At 40.4% G+C, this 18,654-nt stretch overlaps 1 protein-coding gene and 1 long non-coding RNA gene across 2 annotated transcripts; one reads left to right on the top strand and one right to left on the bottom strand.

Moving 5' to 3' along the window:
* The first annotated feature begins 359 nt into the window (after nt 1–359).
* Nucleotides 360–1,798, top strand: LOC130721069 (uncharacterized). Its single transcript, XM_057571801.1, has one exon. It carries the CDS (start codon nt 478–480, stop codon nt 1,765–1,767), a length of 1,290 nt encoding a protein of 429 aa, XP_057427784.1. The 5' UTR covers nt 360–477; the 3' UTR covers nt 1,768–1,798.
* A 12,206-nt stretch (nt 1,799–14,004) lies between these two features.
* On the bottom strand, nt 14,005–16,799 carry LOC130716728 (uncharacterized). The gene is made up of 5 exons (XR_009012142.1): nt 16,639–16,799; nt 15,409–15,624; nt 15,187–15,316; nt 14,580–14,669; nt 14,005–14,434 (listed from the first exon to the last, which is right to left on the bottom strand). It is a non-coding gene; the product is annotated as an uncharacterized LOC130716728 (long non-coding RNA).
* Between the last annotated feature and the right edge of the window lie 1,855 nt (nt 16,800–18,654).

Here is an 18,654-nt window from a genome sequence, read left to right as displayed (position 1 = left end):
AGAGATGTTGAAGCGGTTGTCCGAAGAGCTCTTTGGAAATTAATTGTCTGTAGTGTTTTCTGTATTAATTTTCAAGTGGTGTCAAGTCTGTAGTGTTTGCTTTAATAATTTTCAAGTGTTGTTAAGTCCCTAGTGTTTGCTTTAATAATTTGTCAGTGTTGTCAAGTCTGTAGTGTTTGCTTTAATAATTTGTCAGTGTTGTCAAGTCTGTAGTGTTTGCTTTAATAATTTGCCAGTGTTTTGTCAAGTCTGTTCTGTTTACTTTAATAATTTTTTAGTGTTGTCAGTGGCTAATGTATGGGTTACCGAGTTTGAATATGTATCACTCATTTCGAATCTAGTCCTTATCTGATAATTAACTATAGTTCATATTATTTCAAATCCGTCACTGTCCACTATTCAATTTATCTATATATATGGACTCAAGGTTCCACCATTCAATGCATCTCTTCCCATCTACTTCAAATTTCACAAATAATGGATCCACCAGAGTTTGATCTCCAAGCATACCTTGAAAAAAGTGAGAGAGAAGATGCTTATGTACTCAACCATTTTAGAGAGCGTCAAAATCTAATATTGCAGGCTAGTGCAACTCGTGGTAGAAAAAATCTCAACAGAGATCATGCAGCGGCAAACCGAAGGCTAATTGACGACTACTTTGCCAATGAGCCTACATACGACGATGGAATATTCCGTCGCCGGTACCGGATGCAAAAACATGTTTTCCTTCGAATCGTTGCGGACCTTTCAAGTAGTGATAACTACTTCACACAACGATTTGATGCAGCGAAGAAAGAAGGCATATCGCCCTTAGCAAAATGCACCACAGCAATGCGAATGTTAGCATATGGTGTGGCAGCAGATGCAGTCGATGAGTACATCAAAATCGGAGGTACTACAACACTGGAGTGTGTACGTAGATTCTGTAAAGGAATCATACGATTGTATGAGCACGAGTACCTGAGAGCACCAACTCAAGAGGACCTGCAAAGAATACTACAGGTTAGTGAACAGCGGGGGTTCCCAGGCATGATCGGGAGCATTGACTGCATGCACTGGGAGTGGAGAAATTGTCCTAAAGCATGGGAAGGTCAATTTGCTAGAGGGGATAAGGGAACCACCACGGTTATTCTTGAAGCAGTTGCATCTCATGATCTATGGATCTGGCATGCCTTTTTTGGGTGTCCGGGGACCCTGAACGACATAAACGTTCTAGACCGGTCACCAGTGTTTGATGAATTGGAACAGGGAAACGCGCCACGTGTGAATTTCATCGTGAATCAACGTCCCTATAATATGGCATACTATCTAGCTGATGGTATCTACCCTTCTTATCCAACTTTCGTCAAATCTATTAGACTTCCTCAAAGTGAACCCGATAAGTGCTTTGCAAAACATCAGGAGGGATATCGGAAGGACATCGAGCGTGCATTTGGAGTGCTTCAAGCTCGTTTTCAAATCATCCGTGAACCAGCTCGCTTGTGGGACATAAATGATTTGGGTATCATCATGAGGTCATGCATCATATTACACAATATGATTGTTGAGGATGAACGAGATTCATATGCTCAACGCTGGACCGATTTTGAGCAAGCTGAGGGAAGTGGATCTAGCACACCGCAACCATACTCGACCGAGGTGTTGCCCGCTTTTGCGGATCATGTGCGTGCTAGATCCGAGTTGCGTGATCCAAATGTCCATCACCAACTGCAAGCAGATCTAGTGAAGCACATCTGGACAAAGTTTGGAATGTATCCTCATGATTAAATATGCTTTGTATCGTACTAATTATGTTATTTGTGTGTTGTGTGTTTAGTTTGCTGTCTTGCATTTTAATTACGTTATTTGTGTGTTATGTTAAGAAAATTAAATAAATAATTGTGTGTTTAGTTTGTTGTCTTGCATTTTAATTTGCGTTAAAAAAATATTACGTTAATTTAATTTAATTTTAAAAAACCAAAAAAAATTAAATTAAATTAAATCGATAATCGTTTATTTAATTTAATTTTTATTGCAAATTTTAAATTTATGAAATCATAAAAAGAAAAATATAAAATTAAATCAAAATATAAGATAAAAAAAGTGGTGGGGTAGGGGGTAGGGTGTTGAATGAAAAACCATTGGAGTGGGTAAAAGTTGAATGAAGTGTTGAACTGGAGAGAGAAGATGAAAAGTGGGGTGTTGAGGGTGTTGAATGTTGAAACCATTGTAGATAGTCTAAAGGAGAGAGAACACTACTCACACATATATGAAAATTCATCAATATAATATAAAAAGGGTTTAAATGTACGTACTCATACACATTTATTACTAGAGGGAAGGAGCACCTCCGGTTTAGGCCTAAGATGATGCCAAGTCTTCGGTAAGATATGAGTTCGTTTGATATGTCGTATATTAGACATGATAGTATAAGTTTATAAAATATATTATGAGTTTATTTATTGTATAGTGCTAATATTATATTATATAAGTTTATGCATCAATTCACGCTTCTTTCATTAAAATGATGTATTATTCAATCCATCATATAGATTACGGACAAGACCTTTATTCACTATGTTCACCACCGCCGCCACGCTCCACCATTGACTCAACTGTCGCTCCCGCAATTGCTACCACCTCCACGACCAATTTCACTGTCATCACCACCACCACCCACACAACCACACTCACGTCCACGACCATTGCCACTGCTGCCCTAAAACACTGCCACACTACCCCCACTACTGCCACGACCACAACCACAACCAACTCCACCATTACCACCACCTCCACTACCACCACCACCGTCACTTCTGCCGCCACCACCACCGTTCACTACAACCACTACCGTTGTCGCCACTATCACCCTTTCGCCATTGCCACTACCGCCACCACTGCCCTACTACACTACTGCCACCGTCGCTGCTATATATCACCACAACCAACTTTTCACCCCTTCATAATCGCCTCCACTACCCTCCACCACCACCATCACTATCATTATTACCATCACCACTAACATCACCATCACTCTACTGCCACCACTTACCACCACCACCACTTCCTGTTGCCACCACCACTACCGCCACCATCACTGTCATATCTACCACCACAACCACCACCCTACACCAAACATATAATTGTATCAATTTAAGAAATATGATAAGTTATACAATTTATAACAAAATCTTATATGGTACTTAACTTTTTATCAGATTTTATCCCATTAGAGCTAATAGCCTAATACTATTAGATCTAATACTATCAGACTTTATGTTATACAACATACCAGACAAGTCTTTAATTATTTTATTTAACAGCAGAAACAGAATTCATTGATTAATAAATAGCACTAATATTAGATTTGTAGCAAAATTGGTGACTGGTGATAGCTTAATAACCATCCAAATTGCCCTAAAAGAGGAATGTATCAGGGTATACCATGTGAATAAGGGTTCAATCGCACAAGTGCCTGTAGAAAAGAGAAGAGCTTTGTTCTAAAAGCCGCAACTACTTTCTACATTTATTCCCTTTCTTTTTTTAAATTCTTTTTTTCTTGAAGTATTTTTTTTATAGGTAAATGTTAGTTGTTAGAAATGTTAGTAAATTAGTCTCTCCTCCGGGTTCGAACCCGGGACCCTTCACCCTTCATCCCGCCCAACCCTTATATCCCTAGCTCTTACCACTTGAGCTATCCTTCGGGGACTTTCTTGAAATATATAACCAGGTGCCAACTTTATTTCCTGCTTTTGAGGAAAAATATATTCCATCCCAGTTCCGTGCTAGAACATAAAGAGGAAAGGTAGTACCCAAAGTGTGAGGAAAGTGATGTGAATGCTTAGAGAGAGAAACTCTAACCGCTTAGAGAGAGAAAATATAACTGAATTTCAATGCTATTATTTCTCAAATGAGCTAAGAGTCCTTTACAATTGGTATTCCCCTCCTATTTATAGAGGTGGAGTTGGCCTTTGGCGCATTTAGTCTGTCTAAATGGGTCAGTTGGGCTTCGAGAAGGGAGGCCCAAGGTCATGGCGTGTCCTACACCCAGGGTCAGGTCTCCTGGGCGAGGGACCCTGGGGTCTCGCCCAGTCCACAAGTCCACAAGACACCGAGCTCGAAGCATGAGAGCTAAGTGTGTCTTTAAGTAAGAAACAAGGCCATAGCCCTAAGGATACCGACTAAAACTTAAAAACTTAAAATCTAGAAGTGAAAAACGATGGCCAACATGGCCTGATAAATAAAGCCTTTTGCAATCGACACTTTGGACCTTCAGCTGCACCCTCTTCTTCCGGGCGATCCCAGTCCACAAGCAGGCTTGTGGCGGCGGCTTTTAGTCCGCCCGCCTCAGCATAGTTATGCACGTGCCTTGAATCGTGACACTCTGTCGCGTGTTGTGTCCATCCCACGCGTCAAGCCTTGAAGTGATGCCAGGGTCAGTGAATCAACAGAATCTCAACCGCTACCTTTGACATGTCCCTTCCAGCCACGTCACAACTTTGACAATTTGAATTTTAACCAATCGGCAGCAACCGTCGCAGCTTTTCATTTAATGCGTCTTTCTCACTCCCCAGAATTTCGCAACTGCAATCATGTCATTTCCTGACGTCATGGGGCACAACCTCTCTTTTTTCTCCACATCTCTCGGTAACCGTCCACAACTTCTTCCTTCACGTTCCCTTCTGCACGTCACTCCCCGCTTATAACAGCATTATCTCACTAACCCCTTTCGTTCCTTTACGATTACGAACCTTTGCTTCTTCACCCTTACGCGAACTTGTCCAGTGTCAAAATTACCTTTATTCCTTGCAATCCCTCTGCAATGACTCCAAAGCGCCAGACCAAAAGTTCCAAACGTAATGTCGTCGCTGCCACCCCTCTCCGGTGTGTTCCTCCTGTTCTCCCGCCCCCTCCAGGAGGCGTTCCTCTTGAAGAAAAAGACGTCATTGCCTTCCGAACGAGGACTTGGAAATCTTTAAGTGCTCCCGCCGCGAGGGCTTTGCCCGCCGGGACAATGCCTAACCAACGGTCAAGTTTGAAAAAAGAATCGTCCATTTGGGAGATTTCCACAGAATCCGGCGGATTTTGTCATGAGAAACCTCTTGACAAGCTTCTGCATGTCAGTGCCTGCTTACCCCTTGAACGCCTTTGGCTTCGTCCCAAATACGACTTCGTGGGTGCTCCTCACTTCTTTTACGTGTATGGGTATATGTTCACAAATTTGAAGATTAAATTTCTTTTTTCCCCTTTTATCTGCTCCGTTTTTCACAATCTCAATGTGGCTCCTAGTCAACTTCATCCCAACAGTTGGGCCTTCCTCCGGTGTTTCGAAATTCTCTGCGACGCGATTCACCAGGAACCTGAACCTTCGACCTTCTTTTTGTTTCTATCGCGTATCTGTCCAGCCCTCCCCGCAGCGCAGCTGGGTTTCCCTGGAAGCTAGGCCTGGTCGTCAGCGCTTCAACCCTATCTGGCCTAGCATCACCGTCGATTTAGCCCGGAAATTCTTCAGGGTAGTGGTGTCCCACGAATATCCTGAGGTTTTCACACACAGAGATGACACCGCTCGATTTCCTTTCTACTGGACTCAGGGTGCGCGCCAAATAATTGACCCGTCTGAGGACTCCCTCACTCCTGAACACAAGGCTGTCATCGACTTTCTGGCCCGTCTCGCCGTTTCAGACTGCTCTCGCGTGATTGGTAAATCTTCCTCTTCTACCCCTCTCGTTCTTTCTATTTTCTACCAGCTTACCTTTTCCTTTTTCTTTTTTTAGGACAAATTCACCGTGCCGATGAGGAGCTTCTGGCGGCCTTTGAGAAGAAAAATAACGTCTCCTTTCGCCCTCGAATAAATTTGAAAGGCGACAAGGCGTTTCTGTTGAGAATCCAGGCGAGCGGTAAACAGCCCCTTGGCGAGGAGGATCCTCGCCCTTCCCCGAAAAGGTTGAATTCCAGCGAGCCTTCGGGGGCGATTCCAGCCCAACACGGTCTTGTCGACGGCTCACTTTCCCGTCCAACAGTTATCTCGTCGCCGCTCGGTCCAAACCTGACGTCTTCCGCCAACGCCCCTCCTCCACCTGCTCAGGGTCTGTGAGTCGGGGATTCCCGTATTCTTTAACTTTGACATCAGCCCAAATGGCGCGAATGGATGAAGTTGTTAAGTTGCGTGGTTTGGATAATGTCTCTGAAGGGGCTGTGGCGGGAGTGCTCTACGCGTTCCACTACTATAGGCGCTCCGCCCAGGATGCTGACGAATTACGATCCGAAGTGGCGCGCCTCCGCGCTCTCAATTCTCAGCTTGCTGAGGATCGTGAAGTGCTCGCCGCTCAACTGATCGCCAAGGAAAACTCCTTTTCCAAAGAGCTAGCCGAGCAGTCCGCTCGTGCTGAAGTTAGCTTAGAGTTTCGAGATAGGAGGATTTCTTAATTGGAGAAAACTCTTGCAGAGCTGCAGCAGGAGGCGCAGCTAGAATCGAGCGCGAAAGCAGACTAAATAGCTTTGACGGAGGCCGACCTTGAAAATCTTCGATCTGACCTGGCGAAGAAAGATGATCTTCTATCCTCAGCGAAGACTCAAGTCCATCTTGACGCGAAGGCCTTAGAAGAAAGATTGAGGTTAGAGGCTGCTGTTGCTGCCGTTTCTGAACGCGACCGAGGCTTCTTCCTCGCCAAAGCCCAAGTCAAACATCTCCATCCTCTGATTGATCTCAGCCAGATGGGGGCATTTAAGAGGGTTACACCCACAGGATTGGTCGGGCCCGACGATCCTCCAGGCTTCGTCGCTGAGCGTTTCCTGACGGAAGAACACGTAGAGCCAACTCAAAATGTTAGGAGTCCTTAGATTATCTTTGTACCAAGGGTCTCCTTTTTTTTTCTTCTTTTTAATGAGAACCCCAAGTTTTTACTGCTTTTGCTATAAGTCTTAATTGTACGCCTCCCGCTGGGAGATAAACTATGCAGGACGTTCCTCTTAGGGAATTTCAAACGTCTGCCCAAGTGCTTCTTTTCCACGTTCCAACGGTTTACTGTTGACCACCGGCCACGAACGCTCAAGCCTTTATTGCAAGTTGCTCCTTTTCTAAGAAAAACTTCTCGAGAAACTGCTCCAGCAATAACTTCCGGAGACTGAACCGGGCTTATAAAAAAGAACCAAAACGCAACAAACTTCACATCTCATCTGCTTTCTAAAACTTCAAGGAAATGGCATCCTACATTGCCTGTTTGGAAGAGCTCAAAAAGAAAGCTTTTGATGAAGATCTCTTCATCAATGTTAGGCACCTCGGAGGATCCCAACATTTACGACCTGACCAACAAGCTGCTGGGAATGGATTTGAGTCCAAAGATGGACGCTATCCTCAGAAGTTTCCTCTACTTCGTGGAAGATATTCAAGAGTTCTGTCTGCGGGAGCTGGATCTACTGGAGGAGATAGGATCAGTGAAAACAGCTCTGGAGACGGCGGAAGAAGGTCTTGAGAAGCTGGAGCTGAGCCGAAGACTGTGCAACCTAGAGTACAGGCAATACAGTTTGGAGCATGAGAGGACAGAGCAATGCAAAGAATGTAGGAAAATGAGAAGAGATCCTCCCTTTTGAATGTATAAAGTCAAATATTTGAATAAAAGTTTTGTTGCCTGAATTGTTTTGACGTGCATCATTATGAATCATACGAGCAAACAAATGAAGGAATAAATGAATAATTAAATGAGCGAATGATAGTTAAGCGGGCGAGGCGGGCGGCCCGCTACTTATCTTCGCCTTTCGTTGATCGCCGCTTAGCACGTGTTTTCAGTGCTAGTCTCCCAGTTTTGCGTGAGTAATTTTCGAGAGTGTGCTACGTATAACAAGGACTTTTGCTCGATATTTTACCGAGGCTTTTGTTCGCACCAATATTTCCCGTAAGAGCAGGTGCGGTCCCTCCAGCCTTATTAGGTGGGGACTTATAGTTGCTCAGGGCCCAATGGCCATATGAGTTTACCCGAGACTTTTGGCCTACTTAAAAAATGCTTCCCGCGTTTCAGGAAGACTTGACTCGCCCTAATTTCGGGGATGTTCTTTGGATAAGGAGCTTTATTCGCGCACGCCGCCAACGGGTGGTGATGACCCGAGTTTATATGATGTTTTTAGGGTTTTTCTTTGTTAGTTTTGAGTCTTTTTCCTGTGTCTCATGTAGTGTTTCATGCATTCTCATGCATTTTTACTTTTATTTGTGCATTTGCATTAGTTTAGATATTATGTAGTTTAATAAGGACTTTAGTTGCATTTTAGTATAGTTTGAGTCTTTTGTTAATTGTCATTAGTTTTGAGTCCCCTGTGCAATTAAATGGTTGGTATTCTTGATATTTTTCCTTGAGCTTTGATGAGAGTAATCAGGTCTGAAACTGAAGAAGAAGGAAGGTCAAGAAGCTTGGTGAAGTGAAGGGAGGCTTTAAGAGGCATAAAGATGAGTTAAAATGAAGATCAAGGGACTTTCCAGCGAGTCTGAGCGCCTAGGCGCTCTGAATTGGCGCCTAGGCGCCAATTACCTTCCAGAGGCACTTTTTCAGCATGGAATTGGCGCTCAGGCGCTCTGAATTGGCGCCTGAGCGCCCGGAACAGCCCAAACTCATGATTTTTGCCTATAAATAGGATTTTAGTCATTTTCTTTGGTAATCTTTAACATCTTTTCATACTTTGTAAAACTCAGAGGTAGAGGAGCATCTAGGAGAGTGTGAGAGGGTTTCTAAGCTTGTAATTCAGGTTTATAGCCAAGCATGGCTCTTGCCATGCTTGACTAATCTCTCTTCTTTTGCTTTGGATTTCTTTGTAAGACTTTTTATATTTGAGTTATAATCTTAAGTTCTTTCCCACATGTTCTTCTTCTTCCCTTGAATCCCATTTTCTGAATTTCAATCTAAGCTTGTATGCATGCTTGCTTTATACTATTCTATAATCAGAACAGAAGTTTGTTATAGATTAGGGAACCGATTTGGGATTACCCCTTCTATACTTGCTACTAGGAATAGAGGAAGGGTTGGGGTTTAATGGCCTGAAATTGCATGATCTAAAACCTCATATAAATGACTAAGTACACAAGGAATTGGGCTTAGCTTTTAGTATGAGAGAATTGCTTATGTGAGAAATCAATAAGTGAGTAACTAGGCTATATCATCAAGGAGAGATCCATGAGAACATGTGCTTAGAATGATGTACTTGAATTGACTAGTTGAACAAGAACCCAAAGCATGTTATTTTCTGAATTGTCTTTTTATTTTTCCTTTTCCTTATTACTACTTCAACATATCTCTTATTCAATAATACAAACCTTCATACTCAAGGCTTAAGCTGAATTTTGTCACTCACAATCCCTGTGGTTCGATATTTAAAACCGGGTGGATTCCGTACACTTGCGGATTTACCAACAGGTGGCGACGAGAAGCTCATCCGCACACGTCGCCTGCAGGGGCTACGGTCATCGCCGGACTTTCCGGAGCGATCCCCAGACATCATGGTCGTGTTGGGATCGCCACCTTCAGGGAATTTTTTCCACCAGGCTGCCGTCTCAGTTCGATAGTTAGGAGTATTGCTAAGAATATCCTTTTGTATTTGATTTGTTTAAATTTTTACATCGAGGGATGCCTCGTTAAAAAACTCCCATGTCGGAGAAAAAACAGTGCATCTTTATTTTGGTCCTTGCTTTTTGGTCTCCTTTTCAATCAGAGTATTATTCCTAGCATCCTGTCTTCTTCGCCTTCTTTGCCTTCTCTGCCGTGGCGAGGGATCTGTCCCTGTCCTTCCTCGCGATTGGCAGGCCGAGCTGACTTCGTTGGTCTTTTGTCCCCATCCCTTTGTTGCTCGCCCTTCCTCTTGTTACCCCTTCCTTCTGCTCTTTTCTTTCCTTCATTCCCGGTCTGACGATGAGTTTCTCCCTTTCTTGCCTTCCGAGGGGGCCAAGAAAATGCAGGCGACCCCCCACAAATAGTTTCTCTTTTTCCCTAATTGCAGAGGTCAACGTTATCTTCTACTAGTTCACTCAAGCGTTGCGTTGTTCTTGTTCCTTGGTGAGTCTGGGCTCGATTATCAATATTCCTCTACCGGTAGCGTTCATGTCCCAGTTCTCGTCATACCACTCATTATCTTTTTGAGTGTAGATCTTGCCTTCCCCTATCCTACGGGATTCTTCGCCCTGATTCCTCCCCTTTCTTTTCGTCGCCGTCGCTCTGGCTCTGTGCTACAAACGCTCTTGTTCACCTTCATCGCCTTCAGACGTCCCAATCTCTTGGCACCTGTGCCCGTCGTCAGCTCCTTTTCTGCCATACAGGTTGAGGCAATGGCTATGGCACTTCCTCGCCCCCTTTTGGTCTACTGCCAGTTTCCCAATCCTTCCGCAAAGTAGGGGATACTTTACCGCAAGGTGGGCCGTAGATATCACTGCATGGAGGCGATTTAAGGTACCTCGCCCTATGATGACGTTATAAGCTGCCACAACTTGTAGGACCAGATATTTTATCCTCAAGAGCTCGGCGTCCTCGCCCACTCCGAAAACTGTATCCAACTCTACATATGCCAACTTTATTTCCTGCTTTTGAGGAAAAATATTTTCCATCCCGGTTCCGTGCTAGAACATAAAGAGGAAAGGTAGTACCCAAAGTGTGAGGAAAGTGATGTGAATGCTTAGAGAGAGAAACTCTAACCGCTTAGAGAGAGAAAATATAACTGAATTTCAATGCTATTATTTCTCAAATGAGCTAAGAGTCCTTTACAATTGGTATTCCCCTCCTATTTATAGAGGTGGAGTTGGGCTTTGGCGCCTTTAGTCAGTCTAAATGAGCCAGTTGGGCTTCGGGAAGGGAGACCCAAGGTCATGGCGTGTCCTACGCCCAAGGTCAGGTCTCCTGGGCGAGGGACCCTGGGATCTCGCCCAGTCCAATCCCGCCCCGCCCTTCCATTTATACAACAATGTATATTCACCAAACACACATATATTTTATATTGAATTCCCCCTTTGAATAATTGATGCTAATGTTGTTCATGGTTTTATGTGTTTTGATTGAATTAGAAACATTAGATGATTGCATAAGTTATGCCGCATAACTTATAGGAATTAATGGATGATCGATCGAGGAGGTGGTTGTTAAGGACACTGTTGGCTAACAGATTTGAAGTTTGACCAAAAAGAAAATATAATAATCGTTTTAATAAAAATTTATGAGAGTTGCATGTTATTCGGACCTTATATCTATTCGTACCCTGTTAAATTTGTAAAATTTGAAAAGGTCTCTTATAAAAAAAATTTGCTCGCACTTTCAAAGTGTGTAGGTAACGCACTTTTGAAGTGCAAGCGGAACGCCTCTTTCTTTTTTTTCTTTTTAATTTCTGGAAGACTGTCACTTCTTAATTAAGGTAATAGGATCATTCTAAGCTCAAATATGCTGCCTGAATCTCCAAATTCCTACATCTTCTAGGAGTCACTTAACAATTAGGAGCGGTGCATTTTGAAAAATTTGACAAATTGTTTTGTCTCAGATGTGAAGTCGACCAACTACAAACTTCAAGAAAAAATAAACTAACTGGTCTCTTGAGACCGGCAAGCTGTGTGGAATTTAGCCAAATTCCTTCATTTGGTATTTTATTTTAAATTTTAATTTTTTTTATTCCACCATAAATCTCCAAATATTCTATATTGAATCATTGTGGTAATCTCATAATTTTTAAAAATTATCTGATATCAGTTTTGTTGAAATTTACAGCTAAATGAACGTTAAAAGTACGTTAACTTCACACATGAAAAGTGTGTAAGTCACGCACCTCTGAAGTGTGTTTAGTTGCAGAAAAAAAAATTAAAAACGATGGTAACAACGACGGCGACGGTGATGGAGGAAAGATGAGAGAGGAGAAGATGAATGTTGTTGTGGCGGCGGCGGTGGTGGTGGCGGTGGTGGTGGTGGTAGTAGTGGTGGTGGTGGTGGTGGTGGTGGTGAGGGAAGAAAGAGGAAAGAGGAAAGGAGAGAGGAGAGAGCATGTGAGGATAGGGGTGAGAATATTTTATACTCCCTCCGTTCTAAAATATAGGTTGTTTAAGGTTGTGCACATTGTTTAAGAAACTCATTATTTGATAAATATTTTGATTGAAATATACCCATTTAAAGTTGTGTTATATTAAGGAGAGAGAAATGTTATTATTGGTTAGGCTTAAAAGCGCTTTTGGTCCCCCACGAATTCGAATTGTGCAAAATGAGTCCCTAAATTATTTTTTTAGCATTCTCTGTCCCCCACGTTTTCCTCCGTTATCACTCTTGGTCCTTCTGTTGAATTTTAAACGTTTTCCTCCTTCGTGGCTATTTTTAATTGACGTGGAGGCTTACAAGGAGAGAGAAGAAGATTAACATGAGAGAGATCAGGCTTAGTAGGAGAGAGATAAAACATATTTTTCATTATTAAAAAATAAAAATTATCAATCAAAATAGATAATAACAATAAACCCTTAATCACCATCAATCATTCTAATTTTCATCCTCATCTTCAACATCATGTTCATCTTCTTCTTCGTTCCTTTAGCTTTTTTTTTATCCCACCTTTTATCTTTTTCAACATAAAACTCCATAACCCCCACAAACATACACCAACTCAGGAAATATTATCACTCCTCTCCATCAACCCAGATCTCGCCACCATTCTTCCCTTCCCGAACTCCAAATCGCGCCGCCACTACCACCGATCTGCCATCAAACCACCAATCTGGCCAAATCACCGCCATCCTCTCCCTCTTGAAGCTTCAGACCGACGTAAAAGTTGGTGGTTGTTGTGATGGGTTCCAGATAGAGAAGAGGCTCGATCTGTGAAGAAGGTGGGTTTTATGCCTCTCTAGAAGCTTTTTCCTTGGAGAGAAAAAGGTTTTGAAGAGAAAAGGTGAGAGCTTGGTGTTGGATTATGCGGTTGTTATACAGAGATTAGAAGATTGAGTTGAAATATGGTGAGGTGGAGTTGAAATGGAAAATTGAGTGTTCCCTGCACCCTCTCTGATCCTCTGTTTACATTTTTTTTTTTTTTGAATTTTGGGAGTTTTGAGGTTTAGACACCTTGACCCAGTTCTAATTTTTCTGGGTTTCGTTCATCCTTACTGGGAAAATGAAGAAAGATAAGATTTTAATATGGGTCTTGTCTCTTTTTTATGTTTTTTTTTCTTCCTTCCTCCCTCAATCTTTTTGGTGGGATGATGAAGAATAAGGAGTAGAAGAAAAAGGTGAGGAACGTGAAATTAAATCTGGGTGGAAAAATGTGAATCTGAGAAGAATATGAATAGAGATTAGGAAGACGATCACGTGCCTCTCACATGTTCCTTTTCTTACTCTACTAAGTATCCATGTCATTAAAATTGTGCCATGTAGGAAAGATCCGTTTGATTTTTGGCGGAAAATATCAGAGGGACTAAATATAGTAACGGAGGAAAACGTGGGGGACTGAGAATGCTAAAAAAAATAGTTTAGGGACTCATTTTGCACAATTTGAATTCGTGGGGACCAAAAGCGCTTTTAAGCCTATTGGTTAAGTCACTACAGCATTTTTGGTCTTCCGCCGCGGACGGAAAACCGCGGGTTCATATAAAAAAACTGTGGTTGAAAGCTTACGCCACGGTTTTGCCACAGTTTCCGTGTCGCGGGTTATGTGGCCGTGGCCAAGCCCAAGTGCCACGGTTTTGTCAAGTTAAAGCCACGGTTCTGTCTAAAATTTAATGCCACGGTTTATCTTATACCACACTTGGGAAACCGTGGCGTTAGAAATTTCAACCACGGTTTACTAAGAAGTTTGCCACGGTTTCTTTGTGCCTTTATGCCACGGGTTATATATTGCGTTGATGCCACGGTTTTTTAACCGTCGTCATCATAGTGGTTTTTTAGAAAGCTTTATACCACAGTTGGTTTTTAGAACCTTTTAAACTACTTTTTTTCACCTGATCTTGCAATCTAACATTCAAATTTTAAGCTAAATGCAATGATAGATAGGTATCCTAATATGATGAGAAATCTCTATCAATTGACTTGACTGCATATTACCTACCATCTAGATCGAATCATCCTTTGGAAGTATTATTGGCGACCAAAAATATTGAATGAAAAGGAAACAGATACAAAGGTATTAAACAACAATCAAAAGAAAATCATGAACTCAAATAAAGGACATTCTGAAGAACTTAAAATGTTCAGGAAGAAAGCCTAATAATTATTTGGCCTACTTAAATCACATATCATCCTCTAACAAGCCATACCAACAAGTATTTGGGGTTGCTCTATAAAATAACATAGAAAATAGGATAAAATTCTAAACAGGGGTTAAAATTGCAAAAACAAATGGATAAGTATGTGCCCTTCTTTATGTCCAAATCCTAAGCTAGGAAAAGTGGATATACGGAGGCTTCAAAATCTTGAGACAATAGAAAATATTTAGAGTCGTTCCAGCTTCAATTGCAACAAACCAGTATAGTCTGCCATGTGAAAAATGGACAGAAAAAAAGTTCAACATTGACAAACATTTAGCTTTTAATAGTTCAAAATTTGATATATGGCAAAAGTATTAGAACAGCCCAAAAACTTAAGAAAATCAAGAATTTAGTTTAAAACTATATATACCTGATAAATCTGATGTAGGCATGGCAAGCTACAAAGAAGCTCCCCACACTTAAGTTGGTCAAAACATATTAAAGGTCAGCTCTCCAATATCTGCAAAAGATTATGTGTCATCATAGAGCTAAATTATATTCGAACCAATTTATTTATAACCATTTCTGACAGAATGAAGTTGCAATAGCCTCCTAGGAGAGAACACACCTGTCACTAATGGGCACTTAATTAAGAAATGGACGTGAACGGTTCATTGTAAAATAGGTAAAAAAAGGAAACAAACACTTGCTATCATTCATTAACTATTGTCAAGTTAATCACCACATTCATCATCAAGAAGAGGATGCCCAGTTTGACTTTGTTCAGATTGGATTCTTGGCAAAATGAAATAAACAGTGCTTATAACAACTCCTTCGTGGGCTTTTGAGATCTTCAGTGGAGAAAACAATTGAATGTTTTAGCTACTTAAAGTGGGGAAACATTAAAACCAAGATGTTTAAATTAAAAAGGAAGACTAGAACACAATTGAATGTTTTAGCTACTTAAACAAAAAGTTTCTGGTAGATAATTGATATTGCCAAATGCTCTGTACCAAAGAAGAAAAGAAAAAACTTACCAGATGCTTATACCATGGCATTCCAAAGAGGTCAGTTCTGTCAGTGAATGCATACTCAGCCATTATTCAGCTATCTCATTTTCAAATGATCCTCATTCCTTGTTGTCCATCCTTTACTTGCTTCTAATTCCTGAAAAATCACATTTAACTGTTTTACTTTCTCTAGTTCTGTATCATGAATGCTTCTTTTTCAAGTTTGTTTGAAATCTCAGTTTCCAGTACCTCAATGCTAAGCTGCTATTGAGATATTTTGTGTTGTAAGAACTTTCATGGTCTCAGTGAGAACATATTTTGTATAAAACTACAATTGCTTGATTAAATCTGCATCTAAGGTGGGCACATCAGGAGCTCCTTAGCAATTAGCATATGATACATAATCAAAAGGTATGATTTCTTCATCTGCTAGCCAAAGTGCTGCTAGACCTCAAACACTTGCAGCTGTTTTTTAGAACATAAGAAATAAGTAAAAAGCATGCAGTAAATAGTGGTCATACTTTTCTAATAAGCCATACTTTTATTTATTGAAACATAGTACAAAAAAATTTCCCTCTCTAAAATGTATGGTTAGAAAAGAAAGTCATATGTATCAAACATTTAATAATTTTCAAATACACTGAGGATATATAATTGAATTGGAACTTCAATTCAGATAGATGTCACTAGAGGGACAACATTCACGTTCACACACTATATGACCCAGTATATCATATTCTTTGTCAGAGTAAATATTAACTCAAAAGTCAACCATATGATGTTGTTAATATTAGGACTAACATAGATGGCATTAGTGATATTCTGATTAAATGACAAAATCTTCACAGACTTTGAGAACTCCTTGTTGAAGCTCTCCCAACAACTACAACTCTCTCCAAAAAGATGTTTTTGCGCAGTCAAAGCTTAACAAAATTAAGCATTGCAATCTAATAATAAATGAATTGCAGCAGTAGAGAAACCTAAATTCAATTTCTAATTACTTTAGCTATACCATGTTCCCACATCAGCTAAGACCAAATTGATTAAGTAGATTAACACTGAAAGGGATAAAGAAGTTACTTGCACTTCCTAACCTCGACTAGAACAACCATAACCTCCGGTGAGTGGTGAAGATCGGACCAAATAGAACCTCCCGGGAGCGGTTTATGTACAGAGTTTAAACAAGAGCAAAAGGAAAAGAGAGGAACAAAGAAGAAACAGAACATAAACAGAGAAAGACATGACCAAATTGAACTGAAAACCAACTACGGAGGGGATAACACCATCCAATGGGTAATCACCCTTACCGGCTTCCCCACACAACCAATACACATCGAAACACCAGAATAACTCCACTGCAATCTCTCCTGGTCCACCAACTCCAACCAAAGAAGGGCATAATGGTATGAAACATGAAACAAGAAGGGCCAAGAACACATTGAAATGACAGGAACAAGCAAATATACATAAATAACATACCTCAGCAGCGTAGAGAGGATGGTCGTGCAAGCCGTCGTCGAGATGAGCTGTACCGGCGGAGGAGAAGAAGGTTAGTACGTACTGATCGAGTAGTGTTAGGGATTTGGGGGTTTCTATTTTTTTACTTTTAAGTTTTATTTTAATGAAAATTATTCCTTAACTCTAATGAAATTGATTTTGAACACGCGCGGGATTCAATGAAATTTTGGCGGAATGAATTTTTTCAGTTTTAGGCCTGGTTTAATTAATTAAATAAGATGCAGATTATTATGCCACGGTTATATTTGTGGGACTAGGTTGCTGCGGTTGGAAAGCTGTAGCCATGAACTGTCCACAATTGTTAAAGTGTGGTATAAAACGTACATGCCACGGTTTTCTTCCGCCATGGTCATCATACGTCCACAATAACTGAACCGTGGCATATACTATAATTAGGCCACGGTTTTTCGTCCGTTGAAGAAATTTGCGTGGCGTAAAGTGAAAAATGGTGTAGTGAGTGGATGGATAGTGAGAGATGTGATAGATGAAAATTGAAGGTGGTAATTAAGAGATATAATATTAAATGAGGGTTTATAAGGAAGAAAGAGAGAAAAATTGCATTGGTTCCGCAAAACAACTTATATTTTTAAATATAGTAAAAATTCTAAGGTGCTTGCTGTGGTACCTTAAGCCAGATCAAGGCGTGGTACCCAGAATGATATAAATTAATAGAAAAATAATACAATTTGAACTTAAAATAAAATGATGGATGAAGATTTGCAAGGTTCAACATAGGTGAGGCATGGAGAAAGAAGATCCTGACAAGAAAGGATCTTAGATGATCTCTCAAAGTTGAAAGTTAAACATAAAACCCTAGTTTTTCAAATCGTGCATTGAACAGTATAAACAAACTTAAATACAATATGTTATTAGTTCATTGAGTCATTGAACTTAAATTCTTAAAAATTGCAACAATAAATCATCCATTTTTTTTAAGAAAATAACAAAATTATAACTTAAAGTACTATACGAGGTACCACACCCGAAAAAAAATATGGATACCACAGAATTCACCAAATTCTAAAACAGCTTATATTTTAAAACGGAGGAAGTATTTTTTTTTTCATTAAGAGCATTTATGTATTTTTACACTTTAAAGAGGGTTTGAATATATGTAGGGAATCCGAATAACAATTCTCTATCCCTTTAGTGAGAAACTCATTCCGTACATGGAGAAATTATGCTAGCTAGTACCTTGTTTAAGAGACTAATTGTGTATTGCCATCAAATCACACAAGTGTGTCCGCCAGGAAAGTTGAACAAAAGAAGAAAATAAAAATGAGTCAATAAAAATTAACCACAGCAATTCAAAGTGAAAGACAGCCTAAGATGGAGGCTTCTTCCTTTCACAGAGCAAAAAAGTAAAAGGTGAAGGACATATAATACGTTTGTGCGACGGTAAGAGAGATGAAATTAAGCCTTAATCGAAACCCCACTTTTGTCCACCACAGATTACAATAATTCATCTTTTTAAAAGCAATATAAGCGACAAACTATATACTTATGCTCAAGGGTTTCCACAAAAGTAGAGAAGATAATGATCTTTTTAGCTATTCTAAAGTATGAAAGATCTTTAAGGTTTCAAAGAAGAGATGCTTATCTATCTTTCAATACTTTTTTTTTTTTTTGAACAATACTTTTCTTTAATCTTCAAATATATTTTATGCATATTTTGAAGGCGTATACCGCAACCTTTTCTTGCTTTCTGTTGGGAAAAAGAAAGGCACAACTTAATTCAGACAGTACGATAAAGTGAGAAAGCACGAATAAACCACACAGAAATTTTGTTCACGTAGTTCGGCCAATTGAGCCTACCTCTGCGGCTATAGAGTAGCTATAGTTCCCTTTATTGATTCTCAATAATCAATTGTGTTTACAATAGCAATTTCTCTCAACTGTCTAATTGTTGTGTACCCACGCACACTGCTGAATTGCGGTGCACTCCGCACACACCTGACGCACACTTTTATTGTTAGA

This window comes from Lotus japonicus, chromosome 5 (assembly GCF_012489685.1).
Source record: "Lotus japonicus ecotype B-129 chromosome 5, LjGifu_v1.2".
NCBI lineage: Eukaryota > Viridiplantae > Streptophyta > Magnoliopsida > Fabales > Fabaceae > Lotus > Lotus japonicus.
Note: the sequence above shows the minus strand (reverse complement) of the source record. Positions and strands in the feature narration are given on the sequence as shown.